Source organism: Aplidium turbinatum, chromosome 9, assembly GCF_918807975.1.
Source record: "Aplidium turbinatum chromosome 9, kaAplTurb1.1, whole genome shotgun sequence".
NCBI lineage: Eukaryota > Metazoa > Chordata > Ascidiacea > Aplousobranchia > Polyclinidae > Aplidium > Aplidium turbinatum.
In genome coordinates this window covers 25,806,166-25,829,838 of record NC_137480.1, presented here as the reverse complement: position 1 = coordinate 25,829,838, position 23,673 = coordinate 25,806,166, and the positions used below count along the sequence as shown (strand labels likewise).

Here is a 23,673-nt window from a genome sequence, read left to right as displayed (position 1 = left end):
AAAGAAATGAAATCAATGAATAAGAATAGAAGTAACATGGGAGCAACTGTATTTGATGGAAACTTAGTTGTTGTCGGAGGCCAAACTCCCGGGAAATGCTATTCATCAGTTTTCAATTCATTGCAAGACATACCTCCGCTGCAAAAAACCAGATATGGAAATGCACTTGTTGCTTGCAAAGGTGATTTGTATGCGATTGGTGGAATCGGCAATGATGGGTATTTGTCATCGGTTGAATGTTTGCAAGGTGGTGAAGAAAAATGGAAAGTTGTAAGTCCCATGCAAACTCCACGACGATGGTTGGCAGCTGTTTGTTGTGACGGATTTATTTTTGCACTTGGAGGGCAAGTAGGAGAAGGTGAGGATACTACACTAAAAACTGTTGAAAAGTATCATCCATCAACTGATCAATGGACTTACTTCAATGACATGAATTTTCATCGAAAGCCAAATTCCTGGAGAATATTATTCATCAGTTTCCAATTCATGGCGATACTTACCTCCGTTGCAACAACCCAGACAAGGAAATGCACTTGTTGTGTGCAAAGGTGGTTTATATGCCATTGGTGGATATGACAATGATAAACTTTATCATCTGTTTAATGTTTACAAAGGTGTTATGGGCGGTGGAAAGTTGTAAGTCCTATGCAAACTCCACGACGATGGCTGGCAGGTGTTAGTTGTGATGGTATCATTTATGCAATTGGCGGAAAAAGTGGTGATGGTCAGGACACTCGACTAAAGAGTGTTGAGAAATATGATCCATCCATCCATTGATAAGTGGACTTACGTCAGTTAGATGAATTTTTATCGAGCTGCTTGCTCAGCTTGTGTATTGAAAGGAAGAATATTTGTTGTTGGTGGAGTGAATGAAAAGGGTTTTGCAGTATACGAAATAGAGTATTATGATCCACAAATTAATAAATGGAGCATTGTTGGAAAAACTGATGATGAACTATGTAATCATTCGATTGTTGCCATTTAATTTTTTTATCAATTTGTCTCGTTCCGTAGTTGAATGGAAGTCAGATGTATTGCAACAAACGTTTTCAATTTTTTATTGTTTTGTTTCAGTCGCCGACCATTCTATTGTATTATCTTTTACCTCTCCCACTGATGAACAACCAAAGTGATATTAACAATTGATACTTCTTAAAGTCGTAATCGACTAAGAGATGCTCTCCCAACCCTGCTACGCAGCTGACATGTACATTGTACACTCTTCCACTAAAAGTACAATTTTGAGCATTTTAGAATTAGATGTGTACTTTTTAAACATCACTTTAACAACCCTGTTTGCTTTACCGTTTGAGTCAAACATTTAACAGTTTTGCATAGAGTTTGAAATATCAACTGATACAATTAATTCCTTCACATTACGTCCATACGTTGCCAGCGGTCAACACTCATAATGTGGTGGACTCGGCCCTTGCTCGATTTTTAACTAAATAGTCAAAGAACCGGTTGGAGTAATGAAAACTATTGGGATAAAAAATGCTTTAATATTCACTGCCATATTGGGATGGATCAAACATGTATCCAGGAAGAGAACAAATGAATCCAATTTGTTGGAATATGCGAATCAGAACAGACATTCAGGATTGTTTAATGATGTTGAAATATGCGCAGGGAATGGTCGTTTGTTTTTCATCTTTCTTTGAAAAAATGTTCCAAATTGAAATGAAAGAAAAATATCAGAGTTCCATTGAAATCAACTGTGTAGATGGAAATTCAATGAAAAGTTTGATTGAATTTATTTACACTGGAGACATTAATATCAACAGCGAGAATGTTTGTGATTTGATTGCAGCATCCAATTACTTACAAATTAATGATGCGAAGCAGTTTTGCTTTGATTTTATCAGTGAAGCTCTAAGTCCAAACAACTGTTTTATTGTTCTTGGTATAGCAGAACACTTCCAAAACAATTCACTAAAAACTCAAACTGTTGAAATCATTGCTAGAAATTTTGATGCAGCTGCACTTCTGATCCGATTCGGCTTATATCATCGAAACGCAAGTGTTTTAGAATTTTTGTATCATGTTACGTGGCGTTATTTGTTAAAAATAGAAATACCAAAAGTTTTATTCCACCAAAAATTACTACTACTTACGTACTACTTAACGTGTGTCAGTTCAAGCTACGTTCTATCATGGCCAGCTAAAGATACGGCCTGATTTGTCACATTTTGCAGAAATTTCCAGGTTATTCTAACTTTGGGCGAACGTTTAATTAAATTTTTCTAAAAATTAGATTTTTACGCTTTCTTTACTCTTTTCCCCAGATGACACAATAGGTTTTAACATCCTCACATGTTGAAAAACAAAGAAAATTTGATTTCGAAGATTTTAGTCAGACTGTTAATTTTTCATTAACAGTCTGATTTAGCATTTTTCAACTTACTTTTTCTCATTTGCTACTGCTTCCCCAAGGCAACAAAAAAGTTTTATGTCATTAGGAAACCGCAAAAAGTAAAAACATCTCAAAAAATGTCAGTCAAGCACTAGCAGTAGCTGTAATCAAAATGTGACAAATCAGGCCACATCTCCAGGTGGCCATGGTTCTATGCATACCAAACTTGTTTCACGCTCAAGTCGCATAAACCGCAATACAAAATATTAACAGACCGTCATTTATTCACGCAAACTTGTGTCAATGGTCGAATAAAAACAAATGTAAATACACAACCCTCGAAATTAGTTGCCATCCTTATTGGGACATTATTGTCAGGTAATATATCTCGCCGGGAAATTAAATCGATTTGTGCTGACTCGAACTTATCAACTCAAAATTAACTTACTTTCCCCCTGAGTTATTCAACGTGAATTACCGTAACAGCGTGCGTATCGCGTTGATCGCTTTATCGCTACTTTTGGTATTATTACATCACAATAAATCAAACAGTGCGGTCGTGATAGATTGCTCTAGCATATTTTTCGCTTCTCGTTTTATATGTTTTGGTACAATTTTTTCGTAATAAACGATCACAGCAATTGCTGAGGCAATTTCAACTTTTGCCGTTGGCCTCAGCAACGTTTTGCTATGTAGAACTATGCTAATTTCATGTTTTAACCCTTTGAGGACCATAAACTTTTGAGACATGTTTTATTGAAATATTGATGATTTTTACAACAAGTTTATCACTTTAAAGAGGTATCTGAAAAAAAATATTTTTTTTATAATTCAAATAGAAGTTACGCTGTGGTACATATGTGTACCATTGGTCCTTAAGGGTAATGTGTTTAGTATCATTGCTGGTATGGTTTTGCACAGTGGCGGCTGGTGCTGTTTGTGAGCAGTGGGGCTGCAATGAATAGTGGAAGGGGAACGAAGCCCGCCGCTGAGTTCGCCGAAGGCGAACGACTTCGCGGGGGTCTGGGGGTTTTCCTCCCAGAAAAATTTGAAAAATCGCATTAAATTTGGTGCGTTCTGAGCATGTTTTTACCCCAAATTTTGAAAAAGTGCTTTCAAACTTTGTTGAAAAGTTTATATTCCTAAGCTGTATTTAAAAAAACATCCTAACAGTATTGCTTAGGAGACAAACTTTACTAGTATTGAGCTTAGTCTTGACTAGCCTAGCAGTCGCATACAAGGTTCAAGTGATTTTGAGATGCCCTAGGCTGGACTAGCACTTCCTATAACCTGTTGAATACCCTTACTCTACAGCTAACACTTCTACATTCATGGCTCATCGCTACTCTGCGAAATAAAACTAACTTCAAAAAGTCTGTAAAGTTATTTGGTAAAGTGGGTCTGTTTTCAGAGGCTCACACGGCGACGACGACGAAAATCATAATTGCTTGTATAAACAGTATTGACATAATTCGCACCAAATTATTGAAAATTTTTCAACCGGAAGTAATGCTATCAGTTAAATTTACCTTTGCATGTAGATCTAAAATACATTCCTAAAATATTACGTGTTATTTATATTAAAATTTCACAACAACAGTCTTAATTTTTATGTTTTTCCCACACCACTATATCCCTCCATTAGACAAATAGAATTTACCTTTCAGGATCTTTAGTACATTTTGTACCACAAAAGTTTAGCATTGTCTAGCAACATGTTTTTTTAATTTTTTTTTATGGTTTTACTGATGGGATAAGTCAGATTAATCATTAAACATTGATGTAGAATAAAAATTATATTTTTTTTATATTTTTTTCTTGTCTTGTTGATCTTTTCAAGTTTACCGCTTCAAACCCTGACCAATTCACCTAACAAAACCAGTTAAAGCAAAGCTTAAACAAAATACAATTTCCAATTTTTTTTTATTTATAAATAGATTATCTATTTAAGAAACGTTTAGAGACAAATACTTTTTGATAACTACAAGAAAATGATTAGACATCGTGGAAAAAGTTCATGGTACACATATGTACCAACGGTCCTCAAAGGGTTGAAGACCGTTGATCTAACGTCAATTAGGCTTATGTTATATGTATAATGTAACATAGGCCTAATTGACTTGAGATGAACGGTCTTCATATTTAAAACACTCAGGTTACATTTGTGCTTATCGACCTGGAGCATCTGCAAGAAATTTATCAACCAATTGTTTGTAATTCACGGTCACTTTTCTGTGCAAAGCCATCATTGCAAAAGGATTTCTTTTCCTTTCTTTGAATTTGGTTTTTAAAATTTGGTAAATTGGCTAAGTTAGGATACAACTTTATTAGCCCACAAAACGGAACTGCAGCTGGCTTTAGGCTAGTCTGGTTTGTAATCTTTGTATGGTCGCATCTTAACACATTCTTAAACCAATTTTATAATTTTGGTAGCCTATCAAAAAGACGGCAATTAAATTTTCTTTACAATCTTGTCAAACTTGACGTGTATCCAGGCCCTAAGCTTGTGTGGACTACTTTTTAAAATGTGGGCCCGGAGAGCAAACAATATGCTGCCTACTTTCGAAAGCGCGGGAAACTCTTTTTGAGAGTTAGTAGCAAGCGCAGACAGAGCGAAAAAGGTCCCTTCGCACGTCACAGAATTGGATCATTGCGTTGTCAATTTACACTAGGCTAACAATCTAACTGTGATATATCTGCTTCTACAAATAATTGTTAGTTTTCTCTCTCGTTGCCGACCCCCTTTGATTTTTTCTAGTTGCGCCGCTGCATACAGTACCTCTTGCATATTGAATCCCAACGAAACGTCTTGTGGTTCTGCTTCTGTGTACTTTACAATGGGTCTCAAGATAGTTTCATGAATCAAGTGCTTCTACCCATCATACACTGTTAGGATGCTGTTAGCCACAACGCGAGACACTCTTGGAGTCGCAGTAAAAACATTACATGCAGACGTTCCTCCACTCTAACTTAGGAGAGACTTTTTACAGACGACACCATTTCTTCTACTTATTAACTCTGCAGACTGCAGCTTGTGTTCCCTGCAATTGAGTTGGTGTGATGTCACTTTCATCGTCTGAACTATCATCATAGCTGTCATTATCAACTGTTGCTGTCACAGTGCTTGCCATGTTATCACCTTGAGATAGCGAGGTAGTTTTTTTTTTCATCGGAAAGTTCATCATCAGAGTCCCAAGAAGAAATATAAGTGGCTACTTCATGCACTGTACGTCTTGCTTCCGCCATTTTTATAAGAAAAGGAAACCTTACAGAATGAGAAATTATAATATTTATACAAAAGACTGTTACCTTGAAATAAATACAAATGAATTATACACACTACTTGTAGCTGATCTTCTATACAGCAGAATTGCTTCTAAATCTGTATTTATTTCTATTTTTTAAAATCTCATTAGTTTTCTTTCAGTTTTACTGCTTGCTGTGCTCCTACCTTTACAAGTTTCATTTGATCGACATAACAATCTTTTCTGGATAAACAGCGCAAGTACGTGAAAAGCATTTGACTAAAACTATTCTTCAATTTCAACTGAGTACTGTATACAAATGCAGTTAGTATCAGAAACAAAACAGCCAACTACTTGCAGACTTAGTTTCCTTATTTCACCAACCTGATAACCTATTTGTAATTTAGGCCATCAGATTACTGAAAACTAGTGTTATCACAATTCAAAAAAATTATTTGGTGACCTGATTTATAACTTTAACCATTAAACAAACGAAGCTGTAAACTAGGAGTTTTCATGGAAGTAAACTTCACGCTGTACAATTATCCTTTATGGGCAGCTGAAGTGGTAGTGGTACGTGTTGAAAACCGCTTAAATAACACGAAATAAAAAACTATTTTTAAAGTTTTTTTATGATAAACATTTCAAGTAATATTTAGAAAAAGTCAAGGAGTATGACAGCATAAGTGGAAACGTTTTAAAAATTACAGCAAGAACAAAAGTGATTGGTGTCCCATAGGACACCTTGGTAATCCCAGTGTTACAATATATCGTTTTTAAATTAAATAATGTTTTACTATCGCTGACATAATGTAATCAAATAGATTCAATTTTTTACTTCACAAGTTTACTAATCTATGCAGTACCGTGCTGAACTTTACGAATCATCTACTATTGTCAATCGATACAATCTTAACTTTGCTTTTTTCAAATCTTATATGCTATTTATTTGATCTGTAATGTGTTGTTTGTACCACAAAACAGCAAAAATGTATATAGGCCTACGCTGTTTGTATTATGGTAGTGTAGTATCGTATGTAATATGTATTGACGACCTTTTAAAGTACATGTAGTTCAAACAGAAGTAGAAAATGTTGGGTGGAAATTAAATGTTCATGACAAAGTCCAAATTGAAATTCTTCTGTTGCAGATTGCGATTTCGGGTATTAAACTCTCTTCAGTACAACTTATTAGCTCATAGTATCAGTAAAATTTACAGCAGTTCACTTTAGAAAATCACTAAAAATTTCTAATCTGGGGTGGTAAAAGGATAGACCCTCGGCCCCAGAAGCTCACACGACGACGACGAGGGCGACTGAGGTGAAAGCAATTTAATAAGTAGCACTTGTCAAGCGCACGTACAGAAACTATCACCTTCATTTTTTGTTCTTATGTGTGGTTTTAAAGAGGGTATATTACGAAGTTTCAATTAATTAAGTTTCAATTAATTTCAAGTTTAATTATCGTGATCTAAAAACATGTTAAAATTCAGCATGTGTTTTAGTTTCCAGCAGCAATTCAAAACAGTATTAACCTAGTAAGGCTGCCACACGAACACGATGATAGCATTGTTGATTAAGACAAGGTCGTTTGCTTTATTATTCGATAACGAATAATTCTGTATTTTTGTTGATGCGATTGATCAAGTTTTTTCGAAACAGAACTGGTAGTTTATAATGGCTGTGAAATCGTATGTGACACAACGTCCTGTTTTAACTAGACTTTATCTGGAAAACTGTCATTGTTTAACCAGAGAAATAAAGGAATACAAAGTTTAAATAGAATTGTTTGAATAAGCTTTGAAAACAAGAGTTGCAAACTTTTGTCCTTTATTACATCATTGTCACTACCGGTATTACTTGCTTTTTTTCATCCATTACTCTTTTTTCTTCTGTATGTTATTATCAAACACAGTTTATAGCAAGAAATAGCACAGCGTGCATTCGTGCAATTTGCGCAACGATTTGGAAGAAAAGGGCCAGATGGAAAGCAGATTTGGACGTGGCAGAAAAGTTCGAACAAGAAGGTTGCTTGTGCAGAGTAAAAGGATCCGGCCTCTTCCAAAAGGTTGCGGAAATGCACGCTACACAGTCTTATTCGACTGTGTTCTAGTATACTCTAGTACACAAAATGCTTTTTCTACGCTATTGCATGGCATTTCTACATCTAAAAGGAAAAACGCCTGAAAATAAAAAAATAAAATTTTATGTTGTATCTGCACATATTGTTAAAATTTAAGATCGTATAAACGATAATTGGCAAAGTTACCAGACTGTACAATGATGTCAAATTTTTTGAAACACCCTATACTTTAGTTGTGTCGTTGTGCAAACTTTGTTACAATTTTGAACGTTTCATGCTTCAATTTCATGTAATGTAAATTTTGTTGCTTTGTATTGTAGCACAGATGGCTGAATTGTCACAACCATTTTACTTCAATGATGTTGTTATTTACTACTAACACAACTTTCATTATAAAAACATTGTTGCTTTTGAAAAATTGAACGACATTCATGGTGTATTGTGCTGTTGTTTCTAGAATAGGATACTTACAAGTTTCAATGTAGTATATTTTCACTATTACTTGAAATCATCTGCTTTCTGATCAAATGCTTGTGTGTTTTGTTTTATATCTTATTAATTTTATGTTGCAGCCATCTTGTAATTGCTATTCAATATTTTAAGCATTTTGTTTCAGAAGTTATATAATTGATGAAAATGTCCTTTTCGCTTGTTGGCAGAACTGAACTAGAGCAAGTATCCAGGAAGAGAACAAATGAATCTAATTTGCTGGAATATGCGAATCAGAACAGACATTCAGGATCGTTTAATGATGTTGAAATATGCGCAGGGAATGATCGTTTTCCTGCAAACAAGATGGTCTTGTCTTGCTTTTCATCTTTCTTTGAAAAAATGTTCAAAATTGAGATGAAAGAAAAATATCAGAGTTCCATTGAAATCAATTGTGTAGATGGAAATTCAATGAAAAGTCTGATTGAATTTATTTACACTGGAGACATTGATATCAACAACGAGAATGTTTGTGATTTGATTGCATCATCCAATTACTTACAAATTGATGATGTGAAGCAGTTTTGCTTTGATTTTGTGAGTGAAGCTCTTAGTCCAAACAACTGTTTTATTTTTCTTGGTATAGCAGAACACTTCCAAAACAACTCACTGAAAACCGAAAGTGTTGAAATTATTGTCAGAAATTTTGATTCAGCATCAAGTACAATTGAGTTCAAAAATTTAAAAGTAAAAGATCTGAGACGTTGCATTTCAAAACAAGATCGATCCATTGTCAATGAAGCCTCAGTATTCACTGCCATATTGGGATGGATCAAACATGATGAAGGAAATCGTGCCAGTGAGTTTCCTGAGCTTTTGAAACTAATAGATCTTCACAAACTTCCACCACCATTTTTTGAAGAAGTTGTTTTGAAAGAAAAGTTGGTGACACAAAATCATGAATTGTGTTTGTTGTTGTTTCAAGCTCAAAACAAAATTGTCAAGAACTTGATGCAAACAGACAAACACACCAGAATAGTGAGTTTAGGTGGAGCTAGGACATCATCCAAAGTAGTCGAAGTTTTTAATTGTAATAATGAACCACCACTTACCTTCCCTGATTTACCAGATGGACGCCATGGTGGTTGTGCTGTTGTCATGCGTGGTTGTTTGTATGATGTTGGTGGTAACAAAGATGAAAACAGAACAATTTCAACATCTTCGGTTTGGCAAATGGATTTATCTGGTCAAGAATTGCAATGGAACGAAGTAAAGTCAATGAACAAAGAAAGGTCTGCGATGGCAGCAACTGTTTTTGATGACAATCTGGTTGTTGTTGGTAGCCAAGAACCAGGAGAATGTTATTCATCGAGTTTTAATGCATGGCAAGACATACCTCCGTTGGAACACACCAGATCTGCAAATGCACTTGTTGCTTGCAAAGATAGTTTGTATGCAATTGGTGGATGTTGTAATGGAAAATATTCGTCATCTGTTCAATGTTTGGGAAGTGGTGAAGGAAAATGGAAATATGTAAGTCCCATGCATACTCCACGACGATGGTTGGCAGCTGTTTGTTGTGATGGATTTATTTATGTGATTGGTGGGAAGGCCGGAGAAAGTAATGAGACTCGTCTAAAAAGTGTTGAAAAATACTTTCCAGCAACTGATAAATGGTTTTATGTTAGTGAAATGAAATTTCACCGATCTAGTTTTTCTGCATGTGTTTTGAATGGAAGAATATTTGTTGTTGGTGGACTTGATGAGACATCTCAACCAGTCAAAGAAATAGAGTGTTATGACCCACAAACTAACGAATGGAATACTGTTGGAGAAACTGTTGAAGGACTGTTTAATCATTCTGTTATAGCCATCTAACATTTCTATTAACAATAAGAACTGCATTTGTCGCGTCATAATGCGTCGGTCGTAGAATGCATATTGCTTACATGTATAGTTATTACGGTACCCGGTCATTTGGTCGACAGGACGTTTGGTCGACAGACATTTGGTCGACAGGACGTTTGGTCGACAGGACGTTAGGTCGACAGAACGATTTATTTTAGGGTTAGGGTTAGTTAACTAACCATAACCCTAATCTAACCCTGACTCTAACCCTAACCCTAACCCAAAAATGAATCGTTCTGTCGACCTAACGTCCTGTCGACCAAATGTCTTGTCGACCAAACGTCCTGTCGACCAAATGTCTGTCGACCAAACGACCGTGCACCAGTTATTACTATCTGAAGCCTTTACAAATTGTTTCACCTAACGGATCATCAGAAGGTCTTATTCAAATAGAATATAATTTAAATAGATTCTATTTGAATAAGACCTTCTGATGATCCGTTAGGTGAAACAATTTGTAAAGGCTTCAAATAGTAATAACTATATTTGATTTAATTCGCTCTGCTTTGCCTTTTTGCTTGGCATTGAGCACTTTTTGTAGTATTAATAGTTTTCATTGTTTTGCTTACATGTAGTAACCAATTCTTTGATTTGTTTGTTTTACGTCCTTGCTTAATCTAGATGTTTGATTAATGAATTATTAAATCAGTTTATGTTATACATATCATCATCAGTCGTCATCTCCGCCTGCGGCAGATTGCGCATCAACATGGCGTATTTGCTTCCAAGAGTGGCGATTTTCAGCCAACTCGCCCAGTGTCGTCAACTTGAGTCCGGTCTATGATTGAATGTTGTCTTGCCATCGTTTTGGTTGTCTGCCGCGTTTTCTTTTTCCTTCTACTTTGCCTTCTGTGCAAACTTTACTGATTCCGAATTGTGATCTTTTAGTGTGGCCGAACAGTTTTAAAACTTTTGATTTTATTATTGCTGCAATTGAATGTAGTTTTGTCATAGTTAGAAGATCTTCTATTTTCGTGTTTTCAAGTAACCTTTTGTTGGTCATGCTTCTCATGATGTGATTTTGGAAGGTAGTGAGTTTTTTCATTGTTGTTGATGTCCAATTTCCGTATTCTAGACTGTACAGCACGACTGTTAAAACGTAGGTGTTGAATATTTTTGCTTTCAGTTTGATTGGGAGTCTATTGGAATTGGATGTTAGAATCTTTTTGTTCTTTTTAACCCTATTTCCTGTGACGTATTTTGGCCAGTTGACTTGCGGACGGGGGGGTCGGTTCGACACTATCACTTTGAGCTCGTGTAACTCAAAAACTACGCAAAATAGATCAATCAAATTTTCACATGATGCAGATAATTTATCTGACAACATAGCATCGAAAATTTTTTGCAATTTGTTTAACAGCCTAACTTAAAAAATCAAATAATTTGATGGTTGGTCATGTTTTTTTATTTGACTTGAGAAATCGTTTCTTAATTACTTTATAATTGAGTGTGACGGAATAATTTCATTGTGTTCCATTTAATCTCTTACGCGTGGACGTCGTCCACGCTTCAATGAAATCGTAATTGGCGTCTGACTTGCGTTTCTTTTTGTTTTGCCCGAGGCATTGCAAAAATCTTTCGCTTTGTCTCAACATTTGCAGAGAATGAGACAAAATCACCGCAAAATAAACTGTTTCAAGACATTTTTGAGCCATATGTTATAGTCTACACATTTTCAAATGTACTGTCATCGCTTGATATTAAAACTAAATCAAGCAATGAGCTTTAGTAAACATTTTATTTGTAGCAATTGTGTTGAGATCAGTTTTCTTTTCACACTCATACTGTCCAATTTGGTTATACATGATCAAGAAACACTTTGCAGTTTACAGCACATCCCAGGGAGCTATTTATTTGTTTTTAACATTGTTTCAACGTCTAGAGACGTTGAATCGATGTAAAAAGTATCTGATTAGCTTTCTAGCTAGCGGTTGATACAGAAAAGTAAGGTAGCCTATTGGTGTCACATGGTATTTGAACCACAACCTATCCAAAGGTAGTTTACTTGCTTCGATAGGAGCTCGTTCCAACTTGGACTTTCATGCACTTCAAAAACAAAAAGCGTCTACAACTCCTGACTGATAAACTATGTCACGATGCATTACAAAAGTGATATGTTTCCATACTTACCAACAATAATCACTTTGAATGAAACAATTTTGCAAACAATTTTGATAAAGTGTAGAGATAATAATCGTTTAGTCAAATCGTATTGGTAGGCTATAGAAAAGGTCGTTTGTACATTGCCAAAGGGAACTCCTGTTCTGCGTGACAAAGTCAAAGTCGTGGCATAACGATAGGAAAAATAAATACATTTAGCAAGATATCAAATCTTGCAAAAAAAATCTTTTTTAGGCTGATTGTTATTATCATACAAAAAAATCACTAAAATTTTGACTTTTTTCTTCAGCAAAATTGAAGGTTTTTGATATTTTGAAAATACACGTTTGTGTCTAAGCGATTGAAATGGCTTTTTTATGTTGTCAACTAGATTTGCAAGATAAGGTTTTCTACAAGTTTTTCTAATTTGTTGGACATGCATTTTGTGTCAAGCTATTTCTTACGCATTGGAAGATTTCTTTCTCTTCAAATATTGAAATAACATTTTAGATGCAGTTTGCGGTTGACGGCATTACTGCAAAAGCCCTCTTTTGTAATTGATGCATAACCAAAAACAAAAGGCGCATAAACTACTGCTGGCTGATAGACCACGTCACAATACATCATAATGATGTTTTTCCAAACCAAAGACCCAGAAAACCAATTTTGTTGTATATTAGTTCAGACGTTGAACCAATGACAAAAAGTGATTTGCTGATTTGAAACAAAGTGATTGCTGTTCCCAATGTGCAAACCTTTTGATAAAAGTAATGAAGTTTTGGCCACAGCTTTCTGGTCCACTTAGGCTACTCTGGTCAATCGATTCACGTTGCAAATAACTTATCGACATTATTGGGTAGGCTCACACTGAAGTTGTTTTGTGTAAAGTCTTGCTTGTGAAAAAGTCGAAGTAAAAACACAAAAATGAAGTAAGTTACATTGACAAAGTATTATATTCTTGAATCAACCACAGTTTAAAAAAAAAAAAATAGTTTGAACGGGTTTCATGTAATAGAAACTACAATTGATATCATCGCGAAGGATCAAATAGCTGTGAAAATCACTTCGAGCAATTGTTTGTTATGATTTTCATTTTTCATCATGCAAACCAAGGTGAACCTCAATATCATATTTTTACGCCAAACGATAAAAATCGTTTTTCTTGTTTTTTAGTTACTTTTAGGAGACAAGGAAAACAATCCGTATAAAAAACAATTCAATTCAACATATTTTCCTTATTTTGTCAGATATGTATTTTGTGCAACAATTTTTTAGAAAAATTGCTGAGTATGGTATAGCGTTTGAGATGCAGACAGAAAATGCAACTTTATGGTTGAAGGCGTTATTACAAAAGCCAATTTTTTGTCACGAAAATGTATTCGAAAACAGAAAGTCACAAAAGCGGCTGACTGATAGATTACGTTACGATACGTTACAACAACAAGGCATTGATTTCAGATTCTTTCAACCAAACAAACAACTTTGCTCCAAATGACATAAACATCCAAATTTATTGAGAAAATGATATATGCCTACACCTTTTTGAGGTAAGCTTTTGTGAAAATAAGCTTTTGAAGATCAACATTTGAAAACAAACTTTGAAATTATTGAGTTGGTCCTAATAGTGTTTCTGCTGAGATATATCAAAACTTTTCAATCCTCGTAGAGAAAAAATAATTTTGTAATTTCTCAAGCAACTGCAAAATTACCATTTAGGTAAAGATTCATTGCTGACAATACAGTATGTGCAATGTTTGTCAAAGCACAACAATTTAGCTGCGCGTGTTTTTCCACAAAAGCAGAGCAGTTTAGATAGACGATGTCAAGTTCTTTTCAGTATCCTTCAATCTCTCGTTTTTATAAAAACATTTTAGCAACATCCATAAATATTTATGTGAATATAAGTGTACCAGTACATGCAGAAGTTTATTGGGGGGTCAAAAACTCACTCCTTGTTGCTTTCCGACAAGAAATCAACAAAAAACTTCCCACATCAGTTTGCTTGTTTTGTGAGATAGACTGAGTTTTGTCAAGAAATTTTCCTACGGCTTCTTGTTATAAGTTAGAAACAAAATGTATTGGCCATAGAAAACTATGTAAAATTACATCTTTTTCAGCATGGCTTATCGTATACTCTCTGATATAATTTCAAAGAAACCCAGATGTAATTAAAAGATTAATCAAAGCAACTCAAAACTCGAGTTTGCAAACAAAAGGCGGAATCATTACGGTCGAATGCTTTACAACAAAGCCAACTCACGAGATATCTGCGTCGCAGTTCCACGCACGACGGCGCTCAGTAATCCTATTAATCCGTATAATTAGAAAACAAAAGGACTAGCTAGTAGCTAGCTAAAATATCCGAGTATGTTATGAAGATCATGTCATATCTCTAAAATTATAGACAATAGCAATGTCATTCAAAGCGGAATAAATACTTGAATAATTTTTAGGAAAAGTCAAAAAATTTCAAAGGTGTGGATTGCGTAGTTCTTTAGTGATATTGCTTTGAAAAGCGCCAAGTCCCACCCGACCCCCCCCCCCACAGGACAAAGGGTTAAACGCTGCCCAGCCTGGTAGGCATTTTAACGTAGTACACTCTTCGAAAAACGTACACGCAAGTCAGCTGACTTCAGTCATGTGACTCAACACGTGATTATCTGGTCGTCTTTATCGAAAAATTTTGATACAAAGAAATTTAACTGAATGCATCCCCATAACCTGCATGGCCGAATGGATTAGGGCAAAGGAGTAGTAATTTCGATTGCGTGGTTTCGATTCCCACTTTTGTGCTAATACTATTTTTTCTTCTGCAACTGAACTGAGTGCAAGAAGAATCTTAATGACTGCAATCAATGGAGTTAATAAGGAAAGTTGTGACTGAAATACCAGTGATGTCATATACGTCACGCGTGATTGCGTTATGGAATTCGGACAGTGTACTACGTTAAAGTGCCTACCGCCCAGCCTAAGCCAATTCGGTGTTGCACTGCAGTCTTTCCATCGTTTAGTTTCCTTGTGTTGATCACTGGTTGTATATGTCAGGTTGTTAAAGTCTTGCATTGCCATGTTGTACATTGCTTTAACTGGCATGGACATTGTCCAGATTGAGCGCTGTTCGTCATTTATCCCGCTACCATGTGTCAAGCATCCACTGGTTTTGAGTGACCTCATTAGTGTCTGTTCGATTGCAAGATCTGAGCTTAGTCCAGCCCAGAATTTGTTGCTTCTTCTTACTACATGTCGCCCATTTACAAATTTCAAGTATACATCTGGGTGCCTGTTTTCCAGCTCTGACATCTCTTGTAAATAATAATATGCAGACTTCAGGTAGTTGAAATGCCCAGCGGCTGCAAATATCGGAAGACAGTCAGTAACAGCCTGCAAATGCATTCTCCATGAACCTGTGCGATCGGCCATGATGAGGAACCTCGCACACCGTAGCATATCCTGATACTGAAGCCACAACTGACTAGTTTTGGACCTGGACTGAAGCTCCATCTTGACTTTATTCACTTTTTGCTGAACTGTTGCCAGTGTGTCAGACAAAGCAACATCCTCCAAAGCGGTTTCACCTGCTATAAGAGACGAATAGATTTCCTCTGACTCTTCTACTAGTGATGCGAATTCAGGATTCGCCTCTAATGTTTCAGACACAATTAAGTGGTTCAGACATTTATCTGTAAGCAGGTGCCCTCGAAATGCTGTTTGGACGGCTTTTCCTGTCATCATGTGTACCACAGAATTTCTTCGTAGACATTCTCTAGGATGTTTGTGATCCCAGTACCTTTCATCAGTGTGCCAATGGCTCCAAGAACATTCATGAATGTGTGGAAACATCCTCGTGGAAGGATGACATCTTTCAAGGGACTGTTCTGTAGTTCATCGAGGATAATCTCAGCTGCTTTCCAATACAATGGCTGGTCAAAGGTAATCACTGGTGAGATATTGTGCTTGCTTGCCAAGTTGTAGATGAAATTCAAGGTCGTTAATATGCATGTCTTATCTCCTGAATACAAATCTATCATTGGTAAGTATTCTACAGATGACTTTCCCGGATGTTCCTTTTCTCTGCAACATGTGCATCATGCCCTGCCAGTTTGGAGTTGATTGCTTGTAGCTCAAAGCCAGCTCCCAGAAGATGCCAACTTTTATGTCAACAGCTAAGGATGTTGGCAGTTGTTTGTACTTAACACTGCAGCATTCATGCTTGGCAACGCGGTACTGTTTTATGTCAACTTGGGTGTTCTCTGTGACGTTGAGTTCTGAAAACTTTCGCCTGGTAATGATACGTTTTGTGTTCCGTGCCGGAGTAAGAGCGGCCATCATTCCCATTTCTTGGAAGATTCCTTTGCCATCTATAATAATAATTGAATACTGAAAAGTTTGGGTGTTCATCAGGACAATTATCGTTTCTAGCACTAGTTGCAACGTTCATCTGATGAAATTTAAAGTAAAAGAACAACAAACAAGATAGTTTATTTGCTTCACTGACGTTTCGCGCACCATGACAATGCCCATCCTCAGAGCGAATAACATACAAAAATAATAATGCTGTGGTCAACATTGTCGCCTGCAAAATGCACTCTTGTATCTTCAGTATCAGCACTCAGGCCCATCATATCTGGAACCACACACCATGCAGCATTCTTCTCAAAACGCAAAATTTCCTTATACGAGGAACAGAAACCCATTGCAGAGAGCGTTTCTACAATCAACTTAAAACGATGACGATGATGTGCCTGTACACCGAGACCAACCTGCAGGGGTGCAAGAACAGCGCGTGGCCATGCTGCCTGAATTATTGCTTGTCCAATACTTGCAACTTTGCGCGGCTTATTTTGACCTACTAGTAGTAAATCTAGTAATGTGTGAAGTGTCCCAGGAATATAGTTTAGAGCAGATTCAAGCTTTAACATCTCAATAGATTGATACTCATCAGAAGTGGATGGGTCATTTGTCTTGATGTCAGTTCTAATTAGCCTTGCTGCTGTCTTGATAATTGCTCTCTTCTGTGCCTCTTCATCTTCTTCTTAACCATGGCTTTTGAAGTATGATCTAAGGATCTGCGATGTCTTTTCTCTCATTGTCACAATATCATAGACACTTTCACCTTCAGCAATATATATTGAGTCTCCATATTGGTCCATCAATTTCTGTTTGAGATACTGATTTCCGTAGGGGGTTGACTCTTTGTCTGTAAGGAACTCTTTCATCTTGTTACCCAGGTCAGAGATAGAAAGTTGTTCCTCATCATTAGCTTCCAGGTAGAAACACATTTCTAAGAAAGCTTGTTCCTGATCTTGATTTCTTGGTCGTCCGGACTTTCTTCGTTTCCTTGGAGGGCAGCTACGGTACTGTTGGGGCACATCACGATCTGTCCGGAAATTTCTACTATAGGAATGGTGATATATACAATCTGCTGGATGAAGATCTCCGCAGAAATATTCAATTCGACCTTTAACAGTTGTAGCCCAAAATAATGATTAGTGAAGGCGCGGCAAAACGGACTTGCTAACTTCAAAGTGCTATATTTGAGCAAACTATTCAGATATCATTGACCTATTGCGTTTCTTTGAATTAACATGCCACTTAACTACAACTACCCAAAGTACAAAACTAAATTCGTTTTTTTGTTTAGTTACAAAATATGATTTCTATTCTGGGTGTCTGTTTCGTACCTGGGCAAAGTACATCGATGTTTTGCCTCAAGGTTCATTTGTTTATTATTTGTGAAGATCAAACCATTTTTGTCAAAATTTCAGAATAAATATTCATAAATAAAAACTGTGAAGTTTAGTAACCAGTGAAGTTATTTTAATAAAAGTATCTGTTTGACAAATGCATCTGTGCTATTTTAGGTCTCCAAAACAGACTAGCTAGCCTATCTGTTAGCGGAATAGCCTGTTTCGGTGAGTCCGATTCGGTGAGTCCGATCCCTTAGCGGAGAATTTTTTCAATTTTTTTTTTAAATTATTGGGTACCGTAGCCTAATTATCATTGCCGTTTTAGGGTTAGAGGTTAGGAACTCACCGAGTCGAACTCACTGAATAGTAGCAGACCCATCTGTTAGAAACCAATTTTCATGCTAAAAAATACCTTAGGCTGTGTTGCAAGTGATATCGATATGATCGTTTGCCCCAAGAAAGTTTATAATTTTCAGCGAAACTAAAGTTTATAATTATAAATTTTCAAAAACTTTATGCAAACAGATAAAAACACGAGAATATTGAGCTTCGGCAGAACTGATACATCATACAAAATAAATTTATAATTGCAATTATGAACCACCCACCACTTACCTTCCCTAACTTCCAATTGGTCGAGATTGTGGTTGTTTTATTGTAATGTTTGCATTGTGGTAGCGGAAAACGCAAAAGCAAGGAAATTCTTATATATATACCTCATATTATTAATAATAATTCTATTTGAATAAGATTCTTCTGATGATTCGTACAGGTGAAACAGGCTGTTAAGGATTCAGATAGTAATAACTATGTTTGATTTACCTCATATTAGTATGCGTGATGCATTGTTCTATGAATTTCGTTCTGTTAAAACCTGGCTTACTTATTGGCTTGCACTACATCATTACTTGTCCGTTTCAAAGTTCTATTTTCATTTCTCATCATGGAATTGTTTTGAACATTAAAGTTACATTTCAAGCTCGCAAACGATTTATTATTGAGTTATAGCTTGAATCTTAAATGCAATTCTCACTTGCAATTTTGAAGACATCAAATGTATTTGTTTATATTGCGCATGAAAGTACTACCGTACTTGGTGATTTTAAACATTTTTCAGTTCAAACAATTTGCAAACAAGTTTCTTTCACTTTTTCACAGAAATACACTGGAGCAAGTCCTGCGTACTTGTACACCAACCAAATTGCTCTTTTGAAAGATTCTTACATGTATTTTGAGGAAAAAAGAGTTTAAATGGTGTTATTTTTACTTTTTATTTTTAATTTTGTTTTATTGTATTTTGTTGTATATTTTTCATTTTGTTGTTGCAATGTTTTTGCTAACTGCAATTATCTGCATTATAATTAAATGCTTACATTAACTAGACATGGACTTGCACTAATAGGCAAAGTTTTCAGATGGTGGGGATACTTTGCCTACTTTTTTTTATAAAAAATTAATACGGTATTGAGCATTGACTTGGGCTACTGTTCATGTAACAATATATATGTTCTTAATATGTTCTTTATCAATGAGAGGAATCTGGTTGCAATTAATTAAATATTAGCAGATAAAAATGAAAAAATGTGTCAAAATCAGGCAAAGTAACCCCATCCCAAGCTGAAGAGATCGGAAGATCGAAACACTGGCCTTTGTCCGTAGTTACTTTTCATAATGTCTTTTTAGACATTTTTTTTTGGGTCAATAATGTCTTTTTAGACATTACTTTTAAAGAAATAAAAAAGAGTCAAAAGGCATGTAAATTTCACTCTGTGTGGAGCTACATGCACTTGAGAGGTTAACTGTTATTTTTTTATTCACTTGTTGATTCATTCATATCAGTTTGTATCCTCTGTGGATCCTTCTCTAGTATCATGGGCCAATCCTATAGATGTTTGCTGGTACACCCCTTCATTTTCTTTGAATTTTTATACATTTATGTGCCGCTTGTATCTAATTTCTTGTATTTTAGATCCATCTCAGATGATTTGTATGTCCTAGCTCAGTTGCAAATTCTTGTCTTTTTTTCTAGTTTTTATTTTTAACAATTCTTACACCTATTTTGAGGAAAAAGAAGTTGAAATGGTGTTTTTTCCTTTTTTCCTTTGTCATTTTGTTGCAATGTTTTTGCTATTTCCAATTATCTGCATTATGATTAAATGCTTACATGTTGAGTTCTGTAATATCTAAATAATTATATATTGCAGCTACTTTGTAGTTTTCATGCAGTATATATTTTAACTTTTGGTGAAAGCGATTCATCTGTCAACTTGTCCTTTTCACTTGTTGGTAGAACTGAACTGGAGCAAGTATCCAGGAAGAGAACAAATGAATCCAATTTGTTGGAATATGCGAATCAGAACAGATATTCAGGATCGTTTAATGATGTTGAAATATGCGCAGGAAATGATCGTTTTCCTGCAAACAGGATGGTCTTGGCTTGTTTTTCAATTTATTTTGAAAAAATGTTCAAAATTGAAATGAAAGAAAAATATCAGAGTTCCATTGAAATCAACTGTGTAGATGGAAATTCAATGAAAAGTCTGATTAAATTTATTTACACTGGTGACATTGATATCAACAACGAGAATGTTTGTGATTTGATTGCAGCATCCAATTTCTTACAAATTGATGATGCGAAGCAGTTTTGCTTTGATTTTGTCAGTGAAGCTCTTAGTCCAAACAACTGTTTTATTGTTCTTGGTATAGCAGAACACTTCCAAAACAATTCATTGAAAATTGAAAGCGTTGAAGTTATTGCCAGAAATTTCGATGCAGCATCAACTACAATTGAGTTTAAAAGTTTGAAAGTAAAAGATCTGAGAAAATGCATTTTAAAACAAGATCGATCCATTGTCAATGAAGCTTCAGTATTCACTGCCATATTGGGATATATCAAACATGATGAAGGAAATCGTGCCAATGAGTTTCCTGAGCTTTTGAAACTTGTAGATCTTCACAAACTTCCACCACCATTTTTTGAAGAAGTTGTTTTGAAAGAAAAGTTGGTGATGCAAAATCTTGAATTGTGTCAGTTGGTTATAAAAGTGCAAAGTAAACTTGTTCAAAACCTAATGCAACCAGAAAAGAACACACGAATATTGAGCTTAGGTGGAACTTGGACATTATCCAAAGTAACTGAAGTTTATAACTGTAATGATGAACCACCACTTACCTTCCCTGATTTACCAGATGGTCGAGACTGTGGTTGTGCTGTTGTAATGCGAGGCCATCTATATTATGTTGGTGGAAGAAAACACCTCAAAAAGGATACATTCGTTGAAAGATATTCAGTTTGGCGAATGAGTTTATCTGAACAGCAATTGAAGTGGAAAGAAATGAAGTCAATGAATAAGAATAGAAGTAGTATGGGAACAACTGTATTTGATGGAAACTTAGTTGTTGTTGGAAATCAAGCTCCTGGGGAATGCTATTCATCATTTTCCAACTCATGGCAAGACATACTTCCATTGCAACAAACCAGATCTGCAAATGCACTTGTCGCTTGCAAAGATAGTTTGTATGCAATTGGTAAATATGGTTATGAGGAATCTTTGTCATCTGTTGAATCTTTGCGAAGCGGTGAAATGAAATGGAAAGTTATAAGTCTCATGCAAACTCCACGACGATGGCTGGCAGCTGTTTGTTGTGATGGATTGATTTATGCCATTGGTGGATCAACTGGTGATGGTTGGGACACGACACTGAAAAGTGTTGAAAAGTATGATCCATCAACTGATAAATGGACTTACGTCAGTGACATGAAATTTCATCGAGCTGCTTGTTCAGCTTGTGTGTTGAAAGGAAGAATATTTGTTGTTGGTGGAATTGATGAAAAAGGTTTAGCAGTCAAAGAAATAGAATGTTATGATCCCCAAATTAATGAATGGAGCATTGTTGGAAAAACTGATAATAAACTATTTAATCATTCGATTGTTGCCATTTAATTCTTTCAACATTTCGTGTCGTGTCAGAAGTGGATGGAATTAAAAAAAATATTTTTTAGGTTGATTGACTTGTTTGCAGTGGGTGATATCTTGCAATTCCGGTCGTCAGTAAGTTTGCAGCTTGTTTTGAAAACACCAATTAAAGCGATTTGAAACCTGAGATTTTCACACCACCAAATTATTGAACATTAAGTCGCAGTCATGCGGATGGCATCTAACATTGCACTAAACTGAAGAAAACTAAAAAGTGTTGCCTATCGTTTGAGAAGTCTCCTTTCTGACAGGAAAAAGCGCAAGCAAAAATTAAGCAAGTCTCGAGCACACAACAAATATTACCCAGATACCCAAGTAGGCGGGTCAATATATGAAAAATATGGGGGCAACCCCAAAAAAATTTATACAAAAGGTTTTTTTGTTCCAGGTGTATGATTAGGTTGTACTATACACCAGAAAAAAAGTCTACAAAAATCTGACCCTGGGAAAGTGGTCAATTTACATAATTTGAAAATGGTGACCCCCAAATTTTTCAATGTACACAAAATTTCTTTTTAGTTCAATTAACACCTTATAAATGTATTAAACACATATAAACATGGTATCTATGCACCAAATGAACATATCAGAAACCGTCTGTGATGTCATTATGATGTCATGGAAGACATAGGCGTCGATTTTTTAACATTTAAGAAAAAATCTGAGGTGGCAAGATGATAAAAAGTGTGAAATATGTACCCAAATTTGAACAGTTCCATAAAATTACACTGTCAAAGCTACAAAAAAAAACAGAAAAGCAGGGTGGCTGCCCCCCAAACAATTTCTACTGGGGGGCGCGCCCCCCTGCCTCCCGGGAAGCGACGCCTATCATGGAAGAGTATATGCACTAAACGTCAGAGAATGTCAGAGATGAAGTACCATTTTTCAAGTTATGATTGTTACATACTAGTAGTCGTCACAATTATCATCGGTACTGTCTGTGTCGTCTTGATCCAATGGAAGGACATTGTTTGGGTTTTCACAGGACACAAGTTGGCATTGTCCACAAGGGTCAGGTCTGATGGACATTCTCGAAACTGTTTATGGGGACAATGCAGTAAAGCATATGATGGGTGGCAAAGCTGTGCAGAGAGCTTTGCGGGGCCACCTTTTGACAGAAAAATGCTTGAATGGGATGCTGGTCTCTGAAATGATGGATAGTGATCCCGAGTTAGCTGGTTCAGTGAAGTCGTGTGAGGACATGTACACCTTGTTGATAGAAGGAAAGACCACATTGGAAACAGTAGCTACTTCGGAGACAAATGCTAAACTTCAGCAAGCACTTGACAAGAAGAAACTTGGCTTGTTTGATAAATCCAGGACAAGTAAGCATGCATGAACATGGTCAAATGCACATGAATGCTGCTGATGGCAGATCGAGTTGGTTCCTGGGATAGACATCTTAGTGCTGTTGCCGAGTGCTTACCAATATTTGCTGCTGCAGGGCACCACAACTACTTGAAATCAGCATACTTGTACTTGCAAAACATGCAAAACCTCAAAATGAAGGACCCTGCTGTCTTCAAGAAATTTCAGGATGGATTACATGTCATCAGGCGAACCGACAAAGTCTAGGCTGGCCTTGATTCGGACCTTGTAATTGAACAGACATTGATGAGATTGCTAAAGACAACCTGTGGCTTGACAAGGGGTAGTTGAATAAGCGAGGAGCAGCGAGCCTTGTGGGTGTTAGCTTGTTCAGAGTACAATCATGCGATGGAGGACTTCAACAAGCGTGCACTTACAACGAGTGCACAGCATAAGAAAATGAGTGGGGCAAGGATGAAGAGAGATCAGGCCGACCTCGCGAAAATCAAAGAAAAGCTCCAATCATTCTGTCCATTTTGTGCGGATCCAACGCTGAGGAACATCATCACTGGAGTGTTTGCGAA

At 36.1% G+C, this 23,673-nt stretch overlaps 2 protein-coding genes across 2 annotated transcripts in view; both read left to right on the top strand.

The window, feature by feature from the left end:
- The window catches only part of LOC145776860 (kelch-like protein 25), a 115,070-nt gene that overhangs the window by 20,004 nt on the left and 71,393 nt on the right, over positions 1–23,673 (top strand). The gene's annotated exons all lie outside the window — the stretch shown is intronic.
- LOC145776856 (kelch-like protein 30) lies at positions 20,282–21,748 on the top strand. The gene has a single exon (XM_082588075.1). It carries the CDS (start codon positions 20,282–20,284, stop codon positions 21,746–21,748), a length of 1,467 nt encoding a protein of 488 aa, XP_082444201.1.